The sequence below is a fragment of the Sander lucioperca genome, chromosome 16 (genome assembly GCF_008315115.2).
Source record: "Sander lucioperca isolate FBNREF2018 chromosome 16, SLUC_FBN_1.2, whole genome shotgun sequence".
NCBI lineage: Eukaryota > Metazoa > Chordata > Actinopteri > Perciformes > Percidae > Sander > Sander lucioperca.
This window is the reverse complement of record NC_050188.1, coordinates 15,245,001-15,265,823: the sequence shown is the minus strand read 5'-3', so window position 1 is coordinate 15,265,823 and position 20,823 is coordinate 15,245,001. Positions and strand designations below refer to the sequence as shown.

Sequence of the window (20,823 nt, the reverse complement as noted above, 5' to 3'; positions counted from 1 at the left end):
TCATCTGAGATCGTATTGAGATCAGTAAAACACTTTTGCTCTCAAAATAGTCTTCAAGGTTTATGTTTTTACTATTTTTAGTTTTCTGGAGGAACTGTCTTATTTGTTGTACCTGGTACAGTTCTCCTTGTACTGACCCCACAGAGACCTGGGAGTCAGTCAGAGGCTGACTGAGTGCAGTACAGTCCTCTTCTTCCTCATCTTCCTCAATATCTAACTCCTCCACCTCTCCCTCCTCCACCTCTCCCTCCTCCACCTCCCCTTCTTCCTCCTCTCTCACTGCCATTTTTTTGGCCTGAGAGCCCCTATTCCTGAGGTCCTCTTTTTTTTTCCTTTTCCTTGCAGACAAATTTAGAACTTTGTCATTTTCATCCAAAACAACCTCCTCCCTCCTCTCTGCGTCAGCTGCTGCGACTGCAGGGACAGGTAGCTCAGCCTCAGCTGATTCCTCCATCTCACCTGTCTGCTCCCTACACACATCCTCACCCAATTTTTTTTCTTTTTCCATTTCTTCACCCACACCACTTTTCACTGCCTCACACACACTTCCCTCACCCTCCCCTCCCACTTCATTCACACAAACACCCAGTGTATTTACATTACTCACCCCGTGTGTCTGGTCGGGCACGGCATCATCACGCCGCTGTGCAGCGCGCGGAGTGGTCATCGGCCGCTCGGACGCGGCCGCCGGCCCCGGCTCACCCGGTTCCCCCGGGGGAGCGGGGGCTCCCGGACCGGGAGGATTCGGATCACCTCGTCTCGGGCAGGCCCTCACCGTGTGTCCCACCTCTCCACAACCGAAACATTCATCTCTGATGACGTTGCAAAAATCACGTATTCATAATCATCTACTTTAACATGGAAACGGAGGTTTAACTCCTCGTTCCGATGGTTCAGTATCATATATAGCTGTCTGCGGTGAGACACGACGTGCTTCAGCAACGGAGATTTACATCCAGACAGGATCTTTTTAACGGGGGAGACTATCTTCCCGTGTCTGGACAACTCTCTGCTGAGGAAGCCATCAGAGATGAACGGTGGGACGTTTGACAGGACTACCTTGGTGGCCGGTTGTGTCAGTGGTAGCACCTGAACAAACATTTCTCTCACGGTGATGCCTGCCTCGATGACTTGGTTCACCTTGTCCTCTCGGTCCAGGAAGATGACCACGGCGCCGTTCATCCGAGCGGCCGACATAATACTACCGTGCCCGACCTTTTCCCCCACAGCTAAACTAATGTCCTCCACGCTACACGGGAAACTAGGACAGATCTTAATGCCATGTTTCCTGGTGAGCGTGGAGAACCCCTCTCCATTCACCATGGCGGCTGCACACGCCGACCGGCGAGACGCCGGCAGGAGACAAAACCACCCAAATAAACCAAACTAACCACCAAAAAGTACTATAAATTAAATATAAAGTGACCTATACCATTAAACTAACCAAAACTAAATGAAATTATCAAAAACAACAAAAAGAAAAGTAAGAAAAACTACAAACACTGCAGCTCACTCACACACACTCACACACTCAGCTCCGACTCAGAGAGAGGGAGAGAGAGAGAGAGACAGAGAGAGAGAGACAGAGAGACATAGACATACAGAGAGACAGAGACAGAGAGAGAGAGAGAGAGAGAGAGAGAGACATAGACAGAGAGAGAGACACAGAGAGAGAGAGAGAGAGAGAGAGAGAGAGACAGAGAGAGAGAGAGAGAGAGAGAGACATATACAGAGAGAGAGACACAGAGACAGAGAGAGAGACAGAGAGAGAGAGAGAGAGAGAGAGAGAGAGAGACATATACAGAGAGAGAGAGAAAAAGAGAGACAGACAGATAGAGAGAGAGAGAAAGAGGCATAGACAGAGAGAGAGACACAGAGACAAAGAGACAGAGAGAGAGAGAGAAAAAGAGAGTGTACATCACTTTACAAAGATTAATCTTAAACAAGTTATTGAAATAATTTGATTATTCACAGAAAATATAAATATTAAAAGTGAAATTAAACAGTTTATTTCAAATGAACAACAATCAGGAGTTTCAGCTGTTTGATAAAAGAACATTTCATTTGTCTGACAGGTTCTGGGCAGCAGGACTGACTCCTGACTATTACTTGAACGCTGCAACATGCTGCGATCAACAAGGAAAATGGACACAAAGATATTCTGAGAATAATAAGAACTGGATCTGTGAGAAAAAGATCTGATCTGAACTCTTTGATGACAGAGAGGTGTGTAGTGTTGGGATCAGCTTTGTCAAATCAGACCAATTCTTTAACATTTGCTCAGCTGTTTATTCTGTGTTGCTAAATAACCTGATTACAGAGATATTGTTCCTCTGCCCTTCATAGAGCACAATCTGGTTAGAAGTCATGTGTACTTACTCTGTAGTCCTACAGGATTATTATAATAAAAGCTAATAAAAACATGGATTAGCAGGTTGCCTTTACCTTGGTTTATGTAGTTGATTATAACATCTGTAATCAGTTAGTTAGAAGTTTTTCCTCAGAAAATTTTACACTCCACACAAAATAAAAACCCCCGCCCTACCTCCATCTCCCCTCCCAAACCCATCCCCACATCATTATTATTTTTTCAACGCTGTACTGTAACCTTAACCTAACTATTGTATTTGTATCTTTTTTTTTTATTTTAGCCTGTATTTCTTTCATGAAAGTTTTTAATTGCTCTTTAATGTTTGATGTACAGCTTGTTGAATTGTCTTGTTGCTGAAATGTGCTATAGAAATAAAGATGCCTTGCCCTACAACCTCCAGCCTGTCAGTCTGTCTCCAGGGCATAGAGAACACTGTTGTGCCTGTCTGTCTCAGAGGAAGTGTAACGTTAACAGCTTTTCGGCTCGTCATTATATTTTATTGCAGCAGGCGGTGGAGTTTTGAAAAGTGTAACCACACTTGCACACTTACATAGTGTTTATTAAATAGTAAACTGAAAGTCCAAATCAGATTTCAGACACTCACTGAAAACACATTGTTGCGAGACTTGCGTCAGTAGATGCGTCATTTATTTGTGTGAAGGAGGCGGGTGCACCCAGCATCATGTAAACAAACTGAAACAAATATATATATATATATATATATATATATAGTGTTTGTGTTGAACTGTCTCGGCCACCATATATATGTTGCATTTCCACTGTTTAGAAACGAAAGTCCGCTCCATTTTTAACTTTTCAGTTTTCGCTGTGATTACTGCTTCTTCTTCTCCTTTGGGAAAACACGAACGCGTTGCATTGTGGGATACGGGAGTAAAATGTAGGCTACATCGTATGTACACTCAAATAGCAGTGCATTGTGGGTATTTTATAGTGGACTATATAGTGAATGAAATACACAATTCCCTTCATGTCAAAAAATATATATAAATAAACATTTGAATGTTTTTTGTAAGAAACCTAATCTCACTTTACTTTTACTTAACATTTTTACTCCTTGTACTGTAGCTATGTTACTTCATGTTACTTTATACACTTATTGACTCGCTCTTTTCCTACTCTACTCTTGTTGTTGTGGAACAAGTCACAGAAATCCACGAAATTTCGCTTTTAAGAAGATGTTGATTGACTTGATTGGATGCAGATATTTTGCCTGATGTGTTTAGGATTGTGGTTGACTTTGAAGGATTTGCTTATTCAGTTTTTTTTTTATATTTTTTTCAAATAAAAATAAATAATAAATGAGACTTTTTGTAGGCCTAATTTTGTGTGATGAAGGACGACCTCTTCAGGCAGGTAAAACTGGCTGCTTGAGAAACAGTTAATCATTTTAACTGTGCTGCTCGCTGAAGAAGACATCTTAACTCCGGATTTCCACTGAATGCAGAACGTCTGCCGACCGGCTCCATGCTCCACCGTCCGTCAGTACCCACCAGGTCCGGATTTTGTTGCGGCACGGTTGCGGCCATGACTGACAGCTGTAGTCACGAGGACCCACGAGATCTCGCAAATTCACGTAGAATAGAACAACAAAACCAACACCAGTTAGTTTCCATCCAGAGGAGTAGAGGGGGAACTACTCTGAGCTGTGTTTTCAAGGTGTAGTGCAGGGAAACATGATCCCCACACTATTTGAATTGTGCTGAATTGCTGCGGAGCTCTCCGGTGTCCAAAAATAGAAACTCTGCGTATCTGCTGGGACGCAGTCGGAACGCAGCCGTTCATGACTCCGCCGACGTTACGCAGCCGGTGGAAATTGGGGTAAGGTTTCAGTTTCAGGAAAGTTTGGAAGAGAGTGCTGGCGTTGAAAGACTGCACAGTTTATATATGTATAATACAAGATAGTGTTACTGTACTTATTTCTTAGTTCCTAGATTTGTGTGCGTGCAACTACCAGTAAGTAATACTGATGTTTGTTGTTCGTTTTACCTCAAAATAATTAGTGCTGTCAAACAGTGTTGGGCAAGTTACTTCCAAAATGTAATACATTATAGATTACTAGTTACTGTCATTTGAGAGTAATTAGTTATATTACAATATTACTGTCTCTGAATTGTAATGCGTTACACTACTTTTGCATTACTTTTGAGTTACTTTCACCAAAATAACGGGAAGTTTGATTTGGCAGCTAGCTTGTGAATTTCACCACCGGATCAATAAAGTCTCGTCTTTATCCACTTTAATACATCATAGATTATTCATATTTTGTATAATTAATATAAATATGCAAAGTAACTAAAGCTATAAAAAATAGATAAGTAAAACGTATAATAGGGAAGTAGGAGAAAATGAAAATACTCAATTAAAAGTGCGGCATTGTTGTAAAATGTTTGTTTATAGCACTTCAATAGGAAATTCATGTTGTTTAGTTTACTATTTACATTATTTACAGTACTTGATTTACAGCTGATTTGTGAAAAGGTAGCCTACACAACCTTATTTAACAGAAATTTAGTTTTACTGCGAACCGTCACAGGAAGTGCTTTTATTTTGAAGTAGGCTACACGGAAGTTGTCTGTTGTGTAGCCTACTCTTGCTAGCTTACTGAGATGAGGCTCAAGTTGTTCACTTTCTTGTGTGTAAAACTGCAACGTATTAAGCAGTAAATGGTCACAGTAAAAGACAAGCGTTTTTGGTCGTCATTCGAAGCCATTCCACTACAGGCAGAGTTACTCTCCACGGCTGATAAAATGCAACGATATTTACGTGTAGCAAGCCTCAACATTAATTCCCGACATGTTTATATCTGTCAGCTGCTGACGTACCGTCACCTGTTGGGACCAAAGACTTATTATTATTACTTATTAGCAATAATATTATTATTAACAGTCTATGGTTGGGACCCAGATGTTGTCCGTACCGTCTCTGGTTCTGGCTCTGACCACAGGAACAGAAACAGGACAGCTCACTTCAACGCAGCGTAATAACTCCTGAAAATAATGTCCATCTCGCAAATGTATCTGTCTCTGCAGTCATCTCAACCATCGAATACAGCGACAGGAAAATAATACGGCTTTTGTTCTCCTGTGAAGAAATGTGAATTCTTAAAAAAAACAAAGCACCACTAAATGTTGCGTTAAAATGCGTTGTAACTCGCGTTACTGAGATTGTAACGAGTATAATATTACCGAAATTTAATTAGTAATGCGTTATATTACTGCGTTACAGCAAAAAGGAATACATTACTGTAATTGCGTTACTTTTGTAACGCGTTACTCCCAACACTTTTGTCAAACGATTAAAATATTTAATCGCGATTAATCGCATTAATGTCATAGTTAACTCGCAATTAACCGCACATTTTTATCTATTCTAAATGTCCCTTGATTTCTTTTTGTCCCATTATTTTTTTGTTTGTTAATGAATGTTCGGATGGTGAATGAATGAACAACACAGCACAGCAATGCGATCCCTTTTTTTCCTTTTGAGTCTGACCGTCTCAGCACCACCTTTCCCTTCTCTTTTTGGGCTTTCCATCATCAGACTCACACACTGTCTGTTAACATAGACTTCCAAACGTGACAAAGAAAAAAAAGAGGTGATCGATGGCTTTACGTCATAGGCCGACCAGGGCTATGCCATTTGGGGAGCGGCCGCTCACTGATCCCCTATATTTCTGATAATCCTATACATGGTTGTGACCGTTAGTGCTTTCTGATTAGCCTGTGTTTGTATTGAAATAAGAGGCTGCTGCGGCCCGCTGTAAGGGTTGAGCAGAGGCTGCACAGTTTGACCGGCGGGCATCCCAACTCTGGCCGGCTCGCATGCCCAAACAGGTGTGTGTGGCGTGCCTGTTATTTTGTTTCCGGTTTAGCTAGATCCAGTGTGGTGTTGTAGGTTTTCTAACGTTACTAGTTGTTGCAACAGCATGTGAAAAAACTACACACTTTGCTAGGCCAAAACGAACGTTAATCTCGCGATAAAAGAATTAATAATAATAATAATAATAATAATAATAATACATTTAATTTATAATGCACTTTTCATCAAAGATCTCAAAGTGCTACAGGTTAGAAACACAAAAAATAAGCAGTTTAAAATACAACAAAGAAAAGAAACAAAAAAGAAAAAAATTCTAAAATTGTAAAGGGGACCAAAAGCTTTGCTAAAAAGAAATGTCTTAAGGCCTTTTTTAATTTTAATTGACGCCGTTAAAATGGGTTTGCGTTAACGCCGTTAATAACGCGTTTAACTGACAGCACTAATAACAATGTTACACTGTGTTTATTGCACTGCAATAATGTCGTGGCACATTGCTGCTCGTTATTGTATAATGGCGGAGTCTCGCCGTGTGTTTAATTGTTCAGAACGCTGTATATTAACGGAGGTGTTGCTTTGCAAGCCTTACGTGTCTCAATTTAAAAATATTGTATGTTGTTCTTGCACAATGTGTAACGTTGTTTATGTTAAGGAGGAATTCTGCAGCTCATAATTATTATATGTTCAGCTGAATTTAGCATGTTGTGTATTGTTGCAGTTAATGTGCAGCAAATCAATCTTTGAACAGGGATATAGTGTAGTATCACTGCATTTCTAAGTTTTGTATTTGCTTAGTAATAAGCATTTATTATAACACTGCATTTATGTCATATATAACAAAACTATAATTGGTAACACTTTACAATAAGGTACACAAAAAAATAGGTAGTTACTGGTTTTCAGAAGGGTAACGAATAATCATTCGTTACCCTTCTGAAAACCAGTAACTACCTATTTTTTTGTGTACCTTATTGTAAAGTGTTACCCTATAATTTAACCTCTTAATTGTGTTTGTTTTATTATATACCTGCGAGGCATGTAATAACTATTTGACATTTACATAGAGTCTACATTTTACTGATTTATGCCTGTATCTCTGTTTCAGAACCACACACACTTAAACCTTTATTCCAATAAAATATATATATATATATATATATATATATATATATATATATATATATATATATATATATAAATACCTTCCCAATCACCAAAACAACTTGAGTAAGTTTAAATGCAATTTTGTATTTTTAACACTTTATTTTCTTTTTTTTGTGAGAAGTATGTTTTTACATAAAGTAAAATATATGAGTATCATTTTTTTATATAATGAATTCTGTTTTCCCGGAACCAATGATGACCAGACATTGTTTCTGTACGATGTCTTTTCCCGCCTGACCTGAGCGGATTGTTTACTTTTCTTCTGACTCAATAGTCAGTCCGTTGCTCACACAAAAACGTTAATTTAGGAGCATTTAAACGGTTCAGTTTCGGTGTTTTGACCGTTGCAACGTCTATGTGTCAGTCTATATCACGTTTACCGATATTAACCGGACGTTTTTGTGTGGGTTGTGGAGGATAAAACGCCTCATTTCCTTACCGAGAGAGAGAGAGAGAGAGAGAGAGAGAGAGAGAGGCAGAGGCAGAAAGTCCAGCGAACATGTCCGCGGAGCTGCAGATGTTCCTCCCCGGAGCAGTGGAGGGGTTCGGCGGCGTGGACCCCCGCAGCAGCCCGCTGGCAGAGATGGAGACCCTACGGATGTTCGTTAACGAGCGGCTGACGGCGGCGGTGGACGACATCCTGGGGCTGTTCGGGGAGACCGTGGCCCGGTACCGGGAGCAGATAGACCGTCAACGGGGACAGCTGGACAAGCTGAGGTCCGAGGAGGACAAGTGGAGCCAGACAGGTCGGTGTAGGTCTCGGTTACTTTCCGACTGAAAAGACTATTATACTGTTGACATATAATGTAAAACATCAGTGGTGTAGTCTAATGTATTGTAGTGGGTATACTGTAGCCTACTATATATATATATATATATATATATATATATATAGGCCTATATACAGTATATGGGACGGAATCTGCCTTTGGGAGGGGGGGGCATATCAACACACACACACACACACACACACACACACACACACACACACACACACACACACACACACACACACAGACACACACACACACACACACACACACACATAGACAGACAGAAACACACACACACACACACACACACACACAGACAGACAGACAGACATGTCAGCAACTTCATTTTTGTTGCATTTGGATACGCTTTAATGCACCAATTTACGGTAGGATTTTTTTTTAGCAGTGGGGGCAGGTCTGTCAGAACAACAACCCGATGGACGGCCCAATAACCTCTGAATAGTTCTACTTGTTCTTAAATTGCAATGTGAGCGCCAGCCAACATTATGTGCATTATGTCGGCAGGATAATTTAAAAGGCAACTGCGACTACATTTTTTGTACAGCCCTATTTCTGATACCGTGGTGTAGGGCTGCCACCTCTTAGTCGATTAGTCGACTAATCGGTCGTTTTGGTCTTAGTCGACTAAGATTTCTTTAGTTGATGAGTCATTTTTTATGCTTATTCATGCTTAATTACTCATTTCCAAGAAACTCATGAGCACATTTCTGGTAAGCACAAGATTTAAAGTGGCGCTTTTGCAGGATTAATTGTGGAGAAACTCAGTTTTACAGATGGTTAACTACATTTATATTGTGCTTTTCTAGTCTTAACCACCTCTCAAAGAGCACAGCTCTGTCGATTACATCAACTAATCGATTAATCGACAAAATCATATAAGTGTTAGTCGACTAAGAATTTCTTTAGTCGAGGACAGCCCTACCGTGGTGGCAGAAATGTTGCCATAGTGGGCCGCCACTACATAATCAACATATAGGACACACTGCAGATGACAATGACAAAAAATATAATGGAAAGTATGTTGTTGCGTGTCATTGGGCATTTTTAAGTGGGTATATGGAAATCCTGGAGCTTTCTTAGTGGGTATACTGTACCGTATACCTGCGTATCACGTAGACTACACCACTGCTGTAAACATATACATTAGTCAGTTATCTTGAGAAAAGAAGAGAAAAACGTACTTTACTGAGATGACTTGTTGTTTGTATATATGTAGGCTTTATATATTTGTATATGCGACTGTAAGATATCTGTTAAATAGCTTTGTGGTGTCTTGTAATGCCATATTTGAGTAATTTTTTATGAAAAATAAGTACAACTTCTTGTTTGCAGCGTGTTAAATGTTGAAACTTTTCAGGTTCAGTAAACTCAATCCTCTTTCCTTTCCTTTCTTCCTTCCTTCCTTCTATCCCTTTTCTTTCCATCCTTACCTACTTTACATACTTCCTTTCTTATGTCTTCTTTCCTTCCTTCCCTTTTTTCATTCTTCCTATTTCATCCTTCCCTCTACTTTCTGTCCTTCCCTCCTTACCTTCAAACCTCTTTCCCTTATACGTCCTTTATTTCTTCTTTTCTTCCCTCCTTTCATACTTACTTAAAACGCGAAAGTAGAGCTGCAATGATTAATCGATTAGTCAACGATTTCAGTACCCAGCCCTGAGAAAAACTCTGCACCCTCAGTGCAAGAAGGAGCGCTACAGCAGGTCCTTCATTCCAGCAGCAGTCAGTCTTTTAATGCAATATCATAATGTAGCACTGCTCGCTGTCTCTGCAATATGAGCAGACTGATCACATGAAGTGGCGTATGTATGACACGCCAATTCGTATGCCATTATTGCCGTGTTATCAAGACGCATACTCGCTTTGTAGCGTGTTTATCAATGTCGTTTGGCCTCCATTGACTTACATTAGCTTGCGATTGCGTGTGAATTTACGCCGTAGCGAGTAGTATGAAAGGCCGAAAATCCGCGTAGGGAGGTTGGTCGGGGGGGTGGATGGGTCAAACACAGGACTTTCACCCAGGAGACCGGGGATCGGGTCCCGCGTGTCACGTTTCCTAAACCCAAACGCCGCTTTCTTCTCGCGATAACACGCCACGTGGCGTGTATGTTTACGTCCGCTGTATACGGCGTAGACGTACACGCAGATAGCTCAAAATGCGAACAGATAACACGCCACTTGGCTTAAGAAAGTGGGCGTGTATGTTTACGCAAAGTCATGATGTCACGTTGATATGAGCCATCACTAGACAATATTCTGCACTTTGCATATTTATTTATTTTACTCTTTGTTAACTCCAACTGTGCAGTATGTCATTTCTAGTCATCATTCATCTGTCTATCTGTGTATATATACTGTCTGTTCATATCAGGGTGTTTATTGTGTAAATATGGTTGTTTTATTACTATTATTATTATTTGAGCTGCTGTAGCACAGGAATTTCCCCAGTGTGGGATTAATAAAGTCTATCTTATCTTATCTTAAAGTGCCCATATTATGAAAAAAACAGTTTTTCTGGGATTTGGGGAGTTATTTTGTGTCTCTGGTGCTTCCACACACATACAAACTTTGAAAAATAACATCCATGGTGTTTAGAGTGAGATACGGTTTCTGAATGTGTCCTGCCTTCAGTCTCTGGGTGAGCTGGTCAAAATCTGCACGGCTTTCTACGTCACTAGCCGAGACGAGGGGCCTAGGGGGCTAACCGTTAGCATGCTAGCTCGTTCTCAATGGCAAAACACTGCTACAACACACACTAGTTCACCATAATCTACAAAAAAACTACTTCCATGTCCCTGTTCTGCAGGTATTCCACACAAAGTTGGAAGTGCGCCCTCGTTTAGAAGAAGTCTCCCGGCTAATCCTGCATTGGTTTACTGAAGTTGGAGAAACAGCTAGCTAGCTCATGTAGTCCTTACCTAGCTACTGATCATGTGATCTTACCTAGCTACTGAGCATGTGATCTTACCTAGCTACTGAGCATTTGCGACTGCCAACAAAGATGTTACAGCAGTGAGAGGTCTCAGAGAGCTGCAGCAATGTGCAGTACAACAAAAATATGGTGTTTTTGAAAATTAAGCCATGTAAACCTATTCTGATACAATCTCAAAATACAATTATGAACCTGAAAATGAGCATAATATGAGCACTTTAAGAGATTAGGAGAGGAAGCTGCACCACACAGAGGCCCGACCTTGGTGTGTGTGTTTGTGAAAGATAACAGTTTCTGTCTAGTAACTAGCAGACACCCCCCCTGTGAGGAGGAATAAAGACACAGGGAAAGGTTAGATCAGAGTTCATTCGAACCTAGATGCTGGTGGACTGGGCTCTGACTTGATGTAGTAGTAGTTTATTTTAAACGTGTAAAAACAAAAAAATGATATATATATATGAGCATATATGCACACTTTAATAAGTTAAGAAACAATTTTTTCTGTCTTCTGCGTCCCTTCAGACCCTGTGCAGGCGTCCTCCTCGATGAAACTCTGCCCTGATGATCCGATCCGGAGCGTCCCGCTGGACCAGACGGACCAGACGGGTGAAACAGACGCCGGATTCTCCGCCGCTCCGATCAAAACAGAAGTCGGCGGCGAGGACTGCGGAGTCTCTGACCCAATGAGCGACTTCGATCCAGCCGGCAGCTCAGAAGCAGCGAGCGACGGCCGACAACTCGCCGAGTCATCCAACACGGAAGACAGCGGCGACTGGGGAGAGGCGGCGGGACTTTGGAGACCGGAGGAGACGGAAGAAGCCCGGAGACAAAGTTCACCTCCGGGCGGGACGGCGCCGAGCTCCGCAGTTCCATCGCATTCGTCACGCCAGTCCCAGCCGGTGTTTAGCTGCAAAGTTTGCAGCGAGTCCTTCAAGAGGATCAGTCACCTGACCACGCACGCCTCGGCGCACCCGAGAGACTGCGGCCTGTGCGGGAAGCACCTGGAGCCGACGGAGAGCCTGAAGCTCCACCTGCGCCTCCACCGGGACACGGCGTTCCGCTGCGGCGTCTGCGGCCAGGGCTTCACGCTGCGCGGGAACCTGCGCACGCACCTGAGGATCCACACGGGCGAGCGGCCGTTCGGCTGCACCATCTGCGGCAAGAGCTTCGGCCGGAGGGCGTCGCTGGTGCGCCACGTGCGCAGCCACACGGGCGAGAAGCCCTTCGCGTGCGCCTACTGCGGCCGCGGCTTCGTGGAGAAGGGGAACCTGACCGTGCACCTGCGCACGCACACCGGCGAGCGGCCGTACTGGTGCGCCGTCTGCGACCGGCACTTCAGCCAGCGGTCGTGCTTCTACAAACACCCGTGTCAGAGGAAAGTCTGTCGCCGCCCTCCGTCATCGCATCTCAAAAACAATGACGGGGATTAAAAGGCTGCGGCCGACGGTTATTTAAATATGTATCAAGAACATTTTTCTTTATGAATTCACACTCATGGATGAGGCGATAATAAAATTAGTTTTATCACTTCACGATCAACTTATTTAATTTATTTATTTTTTATGATTATTTTCCAAATTGTGTGACATTGTATTGCCACTTTAAAGACATTCTTGCTTTAATTTGTTATGGTTCTCACTTCTGCTTATGCTTTTTTTTTTAACAAACTTTATTAAACAATAACAATATATAACAAATAAACACAGACATTATTAATTGGTAAGGCAACTTCTCATCTCATTACAATTCTCAAAAACATTCACAGCTTTAAATCTTCACCGTAGTTTAACTGCAGACGTACATTTTTCCACTTTACAGAGACTTAATCAAACATGGTTTTGGATTTCTGAATATGAAATGTACCTAATCATAAAAAAAATTTAATTGTCCATCTTTGTACACAAACGCTAACGGTTATTTTCTTTGTGGATTAATGTGCGGGTTATTTTCTGGATGAATGGATCAGTTGTTGGGTCTCTAAAATATCTGAAAATGTTGAAAAATGTGGATCAGTGTTTCCCAAAAGCACACTGACAACTTTATCTTTTTATAATACTTAGTTGTCACTGAAGAACCGATTCTTCTGAAACTTTCAGACTTTGAGTTTCTGTGTTGCAAAATCACATTAAACACAACACACACGCACACACACACACACACACACATCAGACATTTCACAACATTTCACAAAATACAACTACATTTACAGAAAATTGCAGCTGACACAACTAATCAAAAAGAGAACAAGACATTACACTACTCCGAATGAATCCAGTGTTTCCTGGGGGGGCAGACCTGCCCCCACTGTTAAAAAATCCTAAAGGAAACACTCTACATGTAGGTTATATATGGTATCGCATCCCAGAATATATTACAGATGTAAAAATGTATATTGCAATGCTAAAAATATGTCTAAAAATGTGTTTTTACATCCTATGATATTGTTCCTAAGAATTATTGACATTATATTTTGAGCATTTTCTTTACGTATTGTATAAAATTATTGCGGCACAATATGTTGTTGTCATCCTGAGTGCATTTTTTTAATCTGGACTATTTTTCTCACTGTTTTGGCCAATTGGCTTTTGTGTCAGTCCCTTGGAATCGAAATGGGAGACGTTCCTACTGGCCATATTTTGCACAAATATTCAACAATCATTGAGCAATCAATCCCATTACTCAGTGACTGCACGTTTGTGGTAATGTGTGCACATGTAAAGCAGTTGCAGGGCCAGAAGTACAGAAAATAATTAGTCAGCAGTCAGTAAGTTTGCATTACCTTTATTGCAGAGAAGTTAGGCATTCTGTTGTCTGAACATTTGAAATATGATGAAAAAAACTCAAATGTTTAGCATTGTTTCTATTGATTACATTAGCTATTGATTAATAACAGCATGAAGAAACAGGAAAGTGCATTAGCATTATTAGCAGCCATAGAGCTTATTGATCCTTATGATGTCCCAGGAGGACAAGCCCTGCCTCTGGCCGATCTGGACGTTAGGGTTGGGGATGGGGGTGATGGAGTCCTTCCCGTTGATGGAGAAGGCAGTTCTTCCATAGTGCATGATGGAGGTGTAGTCGTACGGAGTGTTCAGGTTGTTGGTGGACTGCTTGTAGAAGTTGTAGGCCATCTGAGGGTCAATGTTGTCCCAATTGATCGTGACGTAGTCGTCGCGGTCGCTCCTGGTCTGTTCGTGCTGGAAGCCCAGAGCGTGGTTGACCTCGTGCTGGATGATGCCGTAGTACAGGCAGCCCTGCCTGCTGAGAGAGAGCACCTGTCTGCCTCCCACTTTGCCCAGTTCGGAGAAACATCCGGCTTTGTTCTCCACGCTGATGTAGTCGGTCTCGTTCTTACGGGGGACGAAGCGGATACAGGTTTTGCTGTGGAAGCCCTGCATGGCGTTGACAATCAACTGCTTCTCTGAGCTGGTGAACTCTCTGCTCACGGTGAAGGGGACCGTCACCAGGCCGCTGGAGTTTTTCTTCCAGAAGCAGTTCTGGGTCCAGCACATCATGGCGTTTCTGGTTCTGGGAGCCAGCAGGTCTCCTTCCAGCAGGATCTCATTGCTGCCGTTGTTGGATCTCAGAATCCTGGTGGTGATGTCGACGGTGTCTGGGGCTTTTTCTTCTTTGCCTCCTTCCTCCTGGAGAGGAAGTGCCCGACAGAGGCCGAGCAGGAGCAGCAGCAGCAGGCTGGCAGAGGGAGTCATCTTCAGGGTCGGTCTGGAGGTCTGGAGGGTGTGGAGCTTCTCTGGAGAGCTGCTGTGGAGAGACTCCTTGAAGCTTGATGTTTGACTCAGTTCAGTCCAGGGTCTTTATACTCTCCTCTTTAGGTGTGTCTGCAGGAGGATTATGGGTTGGGGTCTACACTGCTAGGCCTGAACAAACTCTGAAGGGAGGACTCCACGGACAAGCCTACTTTTTAAACATGGTTCGTTATCTCAGGTCATGAGATTGATGAGCACAGCTTAACAGTGGTTAACCAGGTTGCATTTGTTAAGCTAACACTTCATATGTGGTGTCACATTAGATTTCAAATGTTCAGATGTCAAACCAACCTTAATGTAAACAGAGTAATGTATTTGTCCCTCTGAAACTTCCTTTTGATATTTGTTCCATACAATTAAACAACATTGCTTGTATGATTGATGAAAGTAAGGATGTAATCAAATACAAATATATTATTCATAAATATAGCATAACCTTTGTTGATCTGAAATGAAGACAGATTCAGCAACTGCACGGCCTATTTCTCTCTTAAAATGTTTTCAGAAACACGTTTCGGTGAACTATTTTAGTCCAATATGAGATCGTATTCTGAACGAGCCGCCATGACAGTCTGGCTGTGAATTTCCGGAGAAAAAAGACCCACGTGACGCGTTCGTCCAATCAGCTGCCGGTTTTCATTTTCTGGGAAACAATACAGAGAAGCGCCGCCTGCTGTTACGGAGACGTATTACACGCAGAGCGTACGCTCAAGTCGGCGTCTCCTCAGTGTGTTTTGAGGAATTTTTTTGGACCTCGGGGACCCGACTGATCAGTCCGACTGGCTTTACTGCCGACGGCCGTCTGGTTGGTGTGTCAGGACCTTAAGGAAAAGGTCGTAGGTGGGCTTACGTTTCCGTGACTCGCGGGGAATAACGGGACGGTTAAAGAAGAAAGCGACTTTAGGAAACGTGCCACGCGGGACACGATCCCCTGTCTCCTGGGTGAATAGCAGTGTTTGGAATAACGCCGTTTAAAAGAACGGCGTTAGGTAACGACGTTATTTTTTCAGTAATGGGGTAATCTAACGAATTACTTTTCCCGTCGTTACAACGCCGTTAACGTTACTGGACGTTAAATGCGGTGCGTTACTATGCATTGATTGAATAAACTGTGTAATCTGAACGCACCCCCTGGCTCACAGCTAGTGAGGAGGTGGGTTAATAACGAGGTAAGCGATTATGATTGGCTAAGGCAGAGTCATGTTTCATGGTAGCCAATCAGAGCCAGTGTTTTTACACACATGCCAGCACGCGCCACACACACATACACACACACACACACAGCTAAACAGAGATTCGATGAAGCAGCAGAGATGGCGAGTCAGCAGCAATCCGATAAAAAGTTGGCATTTTCAAGGTGGAGATATAAGCACTACTTCAAATTCATTGTGGTCAAAGGCAAGAACGTGCACGTAATGAGTACATTATGTCCAGGAGAGAAGACTTTGTCGACATCTGTTGTAAACAACTCTAATTTAATGAAGCATCTCACAACGACACACGCATCTACAAAGCTAGTGGCCAAAACCAGCGATACCTCCACCAGAGGATAGCTCGCCATCCACTAGCAAAGAAGGACTCGGAGCAAAGTCCTCCAAGCAGCAGAAGATAGATCTTTCTCCCTCACGACAAAAAAACTGCTCAAAAAAATCCAAATTCTTTGACATATAGCAACTTTTTTTTTTTTTAACAGTAATGCAAATAGTTACTTTCCCTGGTAACGAGTTACTTTTATCATAGAGTAATTCAGTTACTAACTCAGTTACTTTTTGGAACAAGTAGTGAGTAACTATAACTAATTACTTTTTTAAAGTAACGTTCCCAACACTGGTGAATAGCCATCCACCCCCCAACCAACCTCCCTACGCAGAAATTCCCCTACATACTAGGGGAGAGCCGGGACAGTTGAAACACTTTTTAATTAAACGTAATTTACAAAGCGATCGTATCGCACTGAAAGCTAATATTTTGTAACTAGCAACCTACACCTGTCATCTGTCAAACACAGTTGCATTTTCAGCTTTGAACAAAACCGTTCAGGAATTATTAAAGCAAGTGGGACGTGCGTAATGTTTAATTCATCCCTCCTGGTCGGGACGATTCAAACAGCATGTGGGGACGGATGAAACATACAGTTTAAGCCATATAAACTTCCCACAACTTAAATATTTTACTACATATCATGAATGGTACTCCCAAAAGGTGTTATTTTAGATAGATTGTTGCTGGGCTATACGTCTTCGTGAATGTCTGTTAACAACTAATCGCCGTCATCATGAAGCGGTTTTTGAAATATCATGCACTGTGGATGATTCTGCCATTTTTATAGCTAGAACAGTACGTTTTCCCATTTATATCATATTTCTATTGTGGAAAATGTCGTTTCACTAGGTTTTTACGTGGGTTAGGGCACTGCACATCCAAATAAGTTCCCTTAACGACCCACAGCCCGTCAGTCTCTCCATAGGATAACATGGGAAAACTCGACCCCTTACCTGGTGGGGCCCAAATATATTTTCATCTTTCTAAAACTGCTTTTCCATGTCTCCCCTCCATACATTATTGTATAAACACAGATATTTGTGCATTTACTTAAAATACATGGAGTTACAGCCAGGTCGGGAGGGTTTAAACAGTCCCGGAGCTGTCCAGTTGAACAGCTGTCCAACAGTCCCGACATAGACATATGCCATTATAACCTGTTTTGCTTTCCATGTAAACAAGCATGCAATATGGAAGTCTGGGATTGTGGAGAACACTAAATGGTCTACTGAATAAGCACGTAGTCGAACCTTTAAATGAAAAACACTCAATAATCAAAAAAATGTAACCGCTAATGAAGTTCACTCTGGACCATCAAAACTCGTTTATTGCCTGTAACTCCGTGATTAAAGGGAATAACAGGAAGATATTTGGCTGATAGAAGGAGGTTAACATGCTCTATGTTTTGACTTAAGGAAGTCTGTCTATCATCATTGCACTCGGAGAAAACTGGAATGTTTCATCCGTCCCGCGTTTCAATCGTCCCGGCTCTCCCCTACTCTCTAAATCCTCTCTAACTGCTGCTCTCCCCGGTGCGTTACACAAACACGCTGAAAGACGCCTTTTTCGTCACATCAGACGCTGACAGCCACTGTGCAAACGTCCTTATTTTACGATTTCGGAGTGAGAACGGGTTGCATATTTTCAATGCAGGACTTTTACTTCCAGTGTGGTATTAGTACTTTTACTGCAGTAAAGGATCAACTTATTTAATTTATTTATTTTTTTATGATTATTTTCCAAATTGTGTGACATTGTATTGCCACTTTAAAGACATTCTTGCTTTAATTTGTTATGGTTCTCACTTCAGGTTATGCTTTTTTTTAACAAAAAAAAAGCATAACCTTTTTTAACTTTATTAAACAATAATATATAACAAATAAACACAGACATTAGTAATTGGTAAGGCAACTTCTCATCTCATTACACTTCTCAAAAACATTCACAGCTTTAAATCTTCACCGTAGTTTAACTGCAGACGTACATTTTTCCACTTTACAGAGACTTAATCAAACATGGTTTTGGATTTCTGAAATTTGGATTTCTGAATATGAAATGTACCTAATCATAAAAAAAATTCAATTGTCCATCTTTGTACACAAACGCTAACGGTTATTTTCTTTGTGGATTAATGTGCGGGTTATTTTCTGGATGAATGGATCAGTTGTTGGGTCTCTAAAATATCTGAAAATGTTGAAAAATGTGGATCATTGTTTCCCAAAAGCACACTGACAACTTTATCTTTTTATAATACTTAGTTGTCACTGAAGAACCGATTCTTCTGAAGCGTTCAGACTTTGTGTTTCTGTGTTGCAACAAAAACGGCGCAAAAAAGCGACGATACAGCGAATTTACAAAATCACATTAAACAATATATATTATACAACTCCTACATTTACAAAAATTGCAGCTGACACAATTAATCAAAAAGAGAAAAAGACATTACACTACTCCGAATGAATCTATGCTTAAAGGGATATTTCACCGCTGGAAAGATGAATATGTATTAAATTGGGTCATTTATGTAGTAGAAATGTGAATTTTTTTTAGAAGTTGGTGCCTTCTAGACCGAGAAAAGCCAGAAAATGTATTTTTGGCTCATGTTCTCGATGCCCAACCCTATGTTATGCATGGTTGTAGATTGCAAACCGGCTTGCTAAATCAAAGAGTTTAGAAGCTAATTTCTTTGGCTAAATGGAGAGAGGTAGAACTGTGTAGTTGGCCACCTGTGCAGAATCCAGGGTTGTAGCAGAGACATTTGGTGTCAGCAAGACAACCGTTCACCGCTGTGTATACGCGGTGTGCAGGGCCGCATGATTCAAGCTGTTGAACCAGTTCGTCAGTTAACCTGACGTGGCTAAGGCACAGGCTGTAGCGCACCGCAACTCCACCACGCACCTTGTGCCACAAGTGTACGCCGCACTGGATGGGACCCTTATCCCGATCGTTCCCCCGTCCGATGGATACCGGGACTATAGTCATGTGAGTTACATGTTCGCTACGTCACAACTTATTCGGCAAAGCTGTTTCCATCTCCCATTTTGTGCATTAACTCTTTCGAAAAAAAGGCAAAAACCACCTCAAGCGAGGTGGTTTTTCCGAGTCTTGCCATTTCCATCAACATTTTCTAATGCGATACTTAAAAATGCGCATAAAAATACGTTGATGGAAACAATGATGACTACTACCAAATGCTTGATTGCTGCTTGATGGGAATTGTTGGGTCTTTGTAAATTATAAAGTGGTCTAGACCTACTCTATCTGTAAAGTGTCCTGAGATACACTCACCTTGAAGATTATTAGGAACACCCTACTAATACCGTGTTTGACCCCCTTTCGCCTTCAGAACTGCCTTAATTCTTCGTGGCATTGATTCAACAAGCTGCTGGAAGCATTCTCTAGAAATGTTGGCCCATATTGATCGGATAGCATCGTGCAGTTGATAGAGACTTCTGGGATGCACATCCAGGGCACGAAGCTCCCGTTCCACCACATCCCAAATATGTTCTATTGGGTTGATATCTGGTGACTGTGGGGGCCATTTTAGTACTGTGAACTCATTGGCATGTTCAAGAAACCAATTTGGTTCAGTGGTAACAAGGCATGACGGATCCATGTTCTCATTCTGTTTACGCCAAATTCTGACTCTACCATCTGAATGTCTCAACAGAAATCGAGACTCATCAGACCAGGCAACATTTTTCCAGTCTTGAAAGGTCCAATTTTGGTGAGCTCGTGCAAATTGTAGCCCCATGTTCCTATTTTTAGTGGAGATGAGTGGTACCCGGTGGGGTCTTCTGCTGGTGAAGCCCATCCTCCTCAAGGTTGTGCGTGTTGTGGCTTCACAGATGCTTGGCTGCATACCTCGGTTGTAACGTGTGGTTATTTGAGTCAAAGTTGATCTTCTATCAGCTGGAATCAGTCGGCCCATTCTCCTCTGACCTCTAGCATCAACAAGGCGTTTTTCGCCCCCCAGGACTGCCGCATACTGGATGTTTTTCCTTTTTCAGACCATTCTTTGTAAACCCTAGAAATGGTTGTGCGTGAAAATCCCAGTAACTGAGCAGAATGGAAAATACTCAGACCAGCCCATCTGGCACCAACAACCATGCCACGCTCAAAGTAGCTTAGATCACCTTTCTTTCCCATTCTGACATTCAATTTGGAGTTCAGGAGATTGTCTAGACCTGGACCACACCCCTAAATGCATTGAAGCAGCTTCCAAGTGATTGGTTGATTAGATAATTGCATTAACGAAAAATTGAACAGGTGTTCCTAATAATCTTCAAGGTGTGTGTATGGATCATATTTAAATACAATAAACTTTGTCTTTATAAATTCACACTTATGGATGAGGCGATAATGAAATTAGTTTTATCACTTCACGATCAACCTTTTTTTTTTATGATTATTTTC

At 41.8% G+C, this 20,823-nt stretch overlaps 4 protein-coding genes across 5 annotated transcripts in view; 3 read left to right on the top strand and 1 right to left on the bottom strand.

Annotated features, from left to right (window-relative positions):
• Nucleotides 1–2,425, top strand: part of LOC116062340 (C-type lectin domain family 4 member E-like) — a 57,094-nt gene extending 54,669 nt beyond the window's left edge. For both annotated transcript variants that reach the window (XM_035993207.1, XM_035993208.1), the window contains one exon: nt 2,076–2,425. In XM_035993207.1, coding sequence (XP_035849100.1) covers nt 2,076–2,202 — 127 coding nt within the window. In that variant the 3' untranslated portion in view covers nt 2,203–2,425. The remainder of the gene's footprint in view (nt 1–2,075) is intronic.
• The window catches only part of LOC118492948 (CD209 antigen-like protein A), a 219,043-nt gene that overhangs the window by 22,848 nt on the left and 175,372 nt on the right, over nt 1–20,823 (top strand). The window lies entirely within an intron of this gene.
• LOC116062344 (zinc finger and SCAN domain-containing protein 2-like) lies at nt 7,578–12,569 on the top strand. Its single transcript, XM_031317005.2, has 3 exons — nt 7,578–7,817; nt 7,850–8,118; nt 11,621–12,569. Exons 2-3 carry the CDS (start codon nt 7,872–7,874, stop codon nt 12,526–12,528), a joined length of 1,155 nt encoding a protein of 384 aa, XP_031172865.2. The 5' UTR covers nt 7,578–7,817; nt 7,850–7,871; the 3' UTR covers nt 12,529–12,569.
• LOC116062345 (high choriolytic enzyme 1-like) lies at nt 14,011–14,823 on the bottom strand. Its single transcript, XM_031317006.2, has one exon. The coding sequence runs from the start codon at nt 14,806–14,808 to the stop codon at nt 14,023–14,025; it is 786 nt and encodes a 261-aa protein (XP_031172866.2). The 5' UTR covers nt 14,809–14,823; the 3' UTR covers nt 14,011–14,022.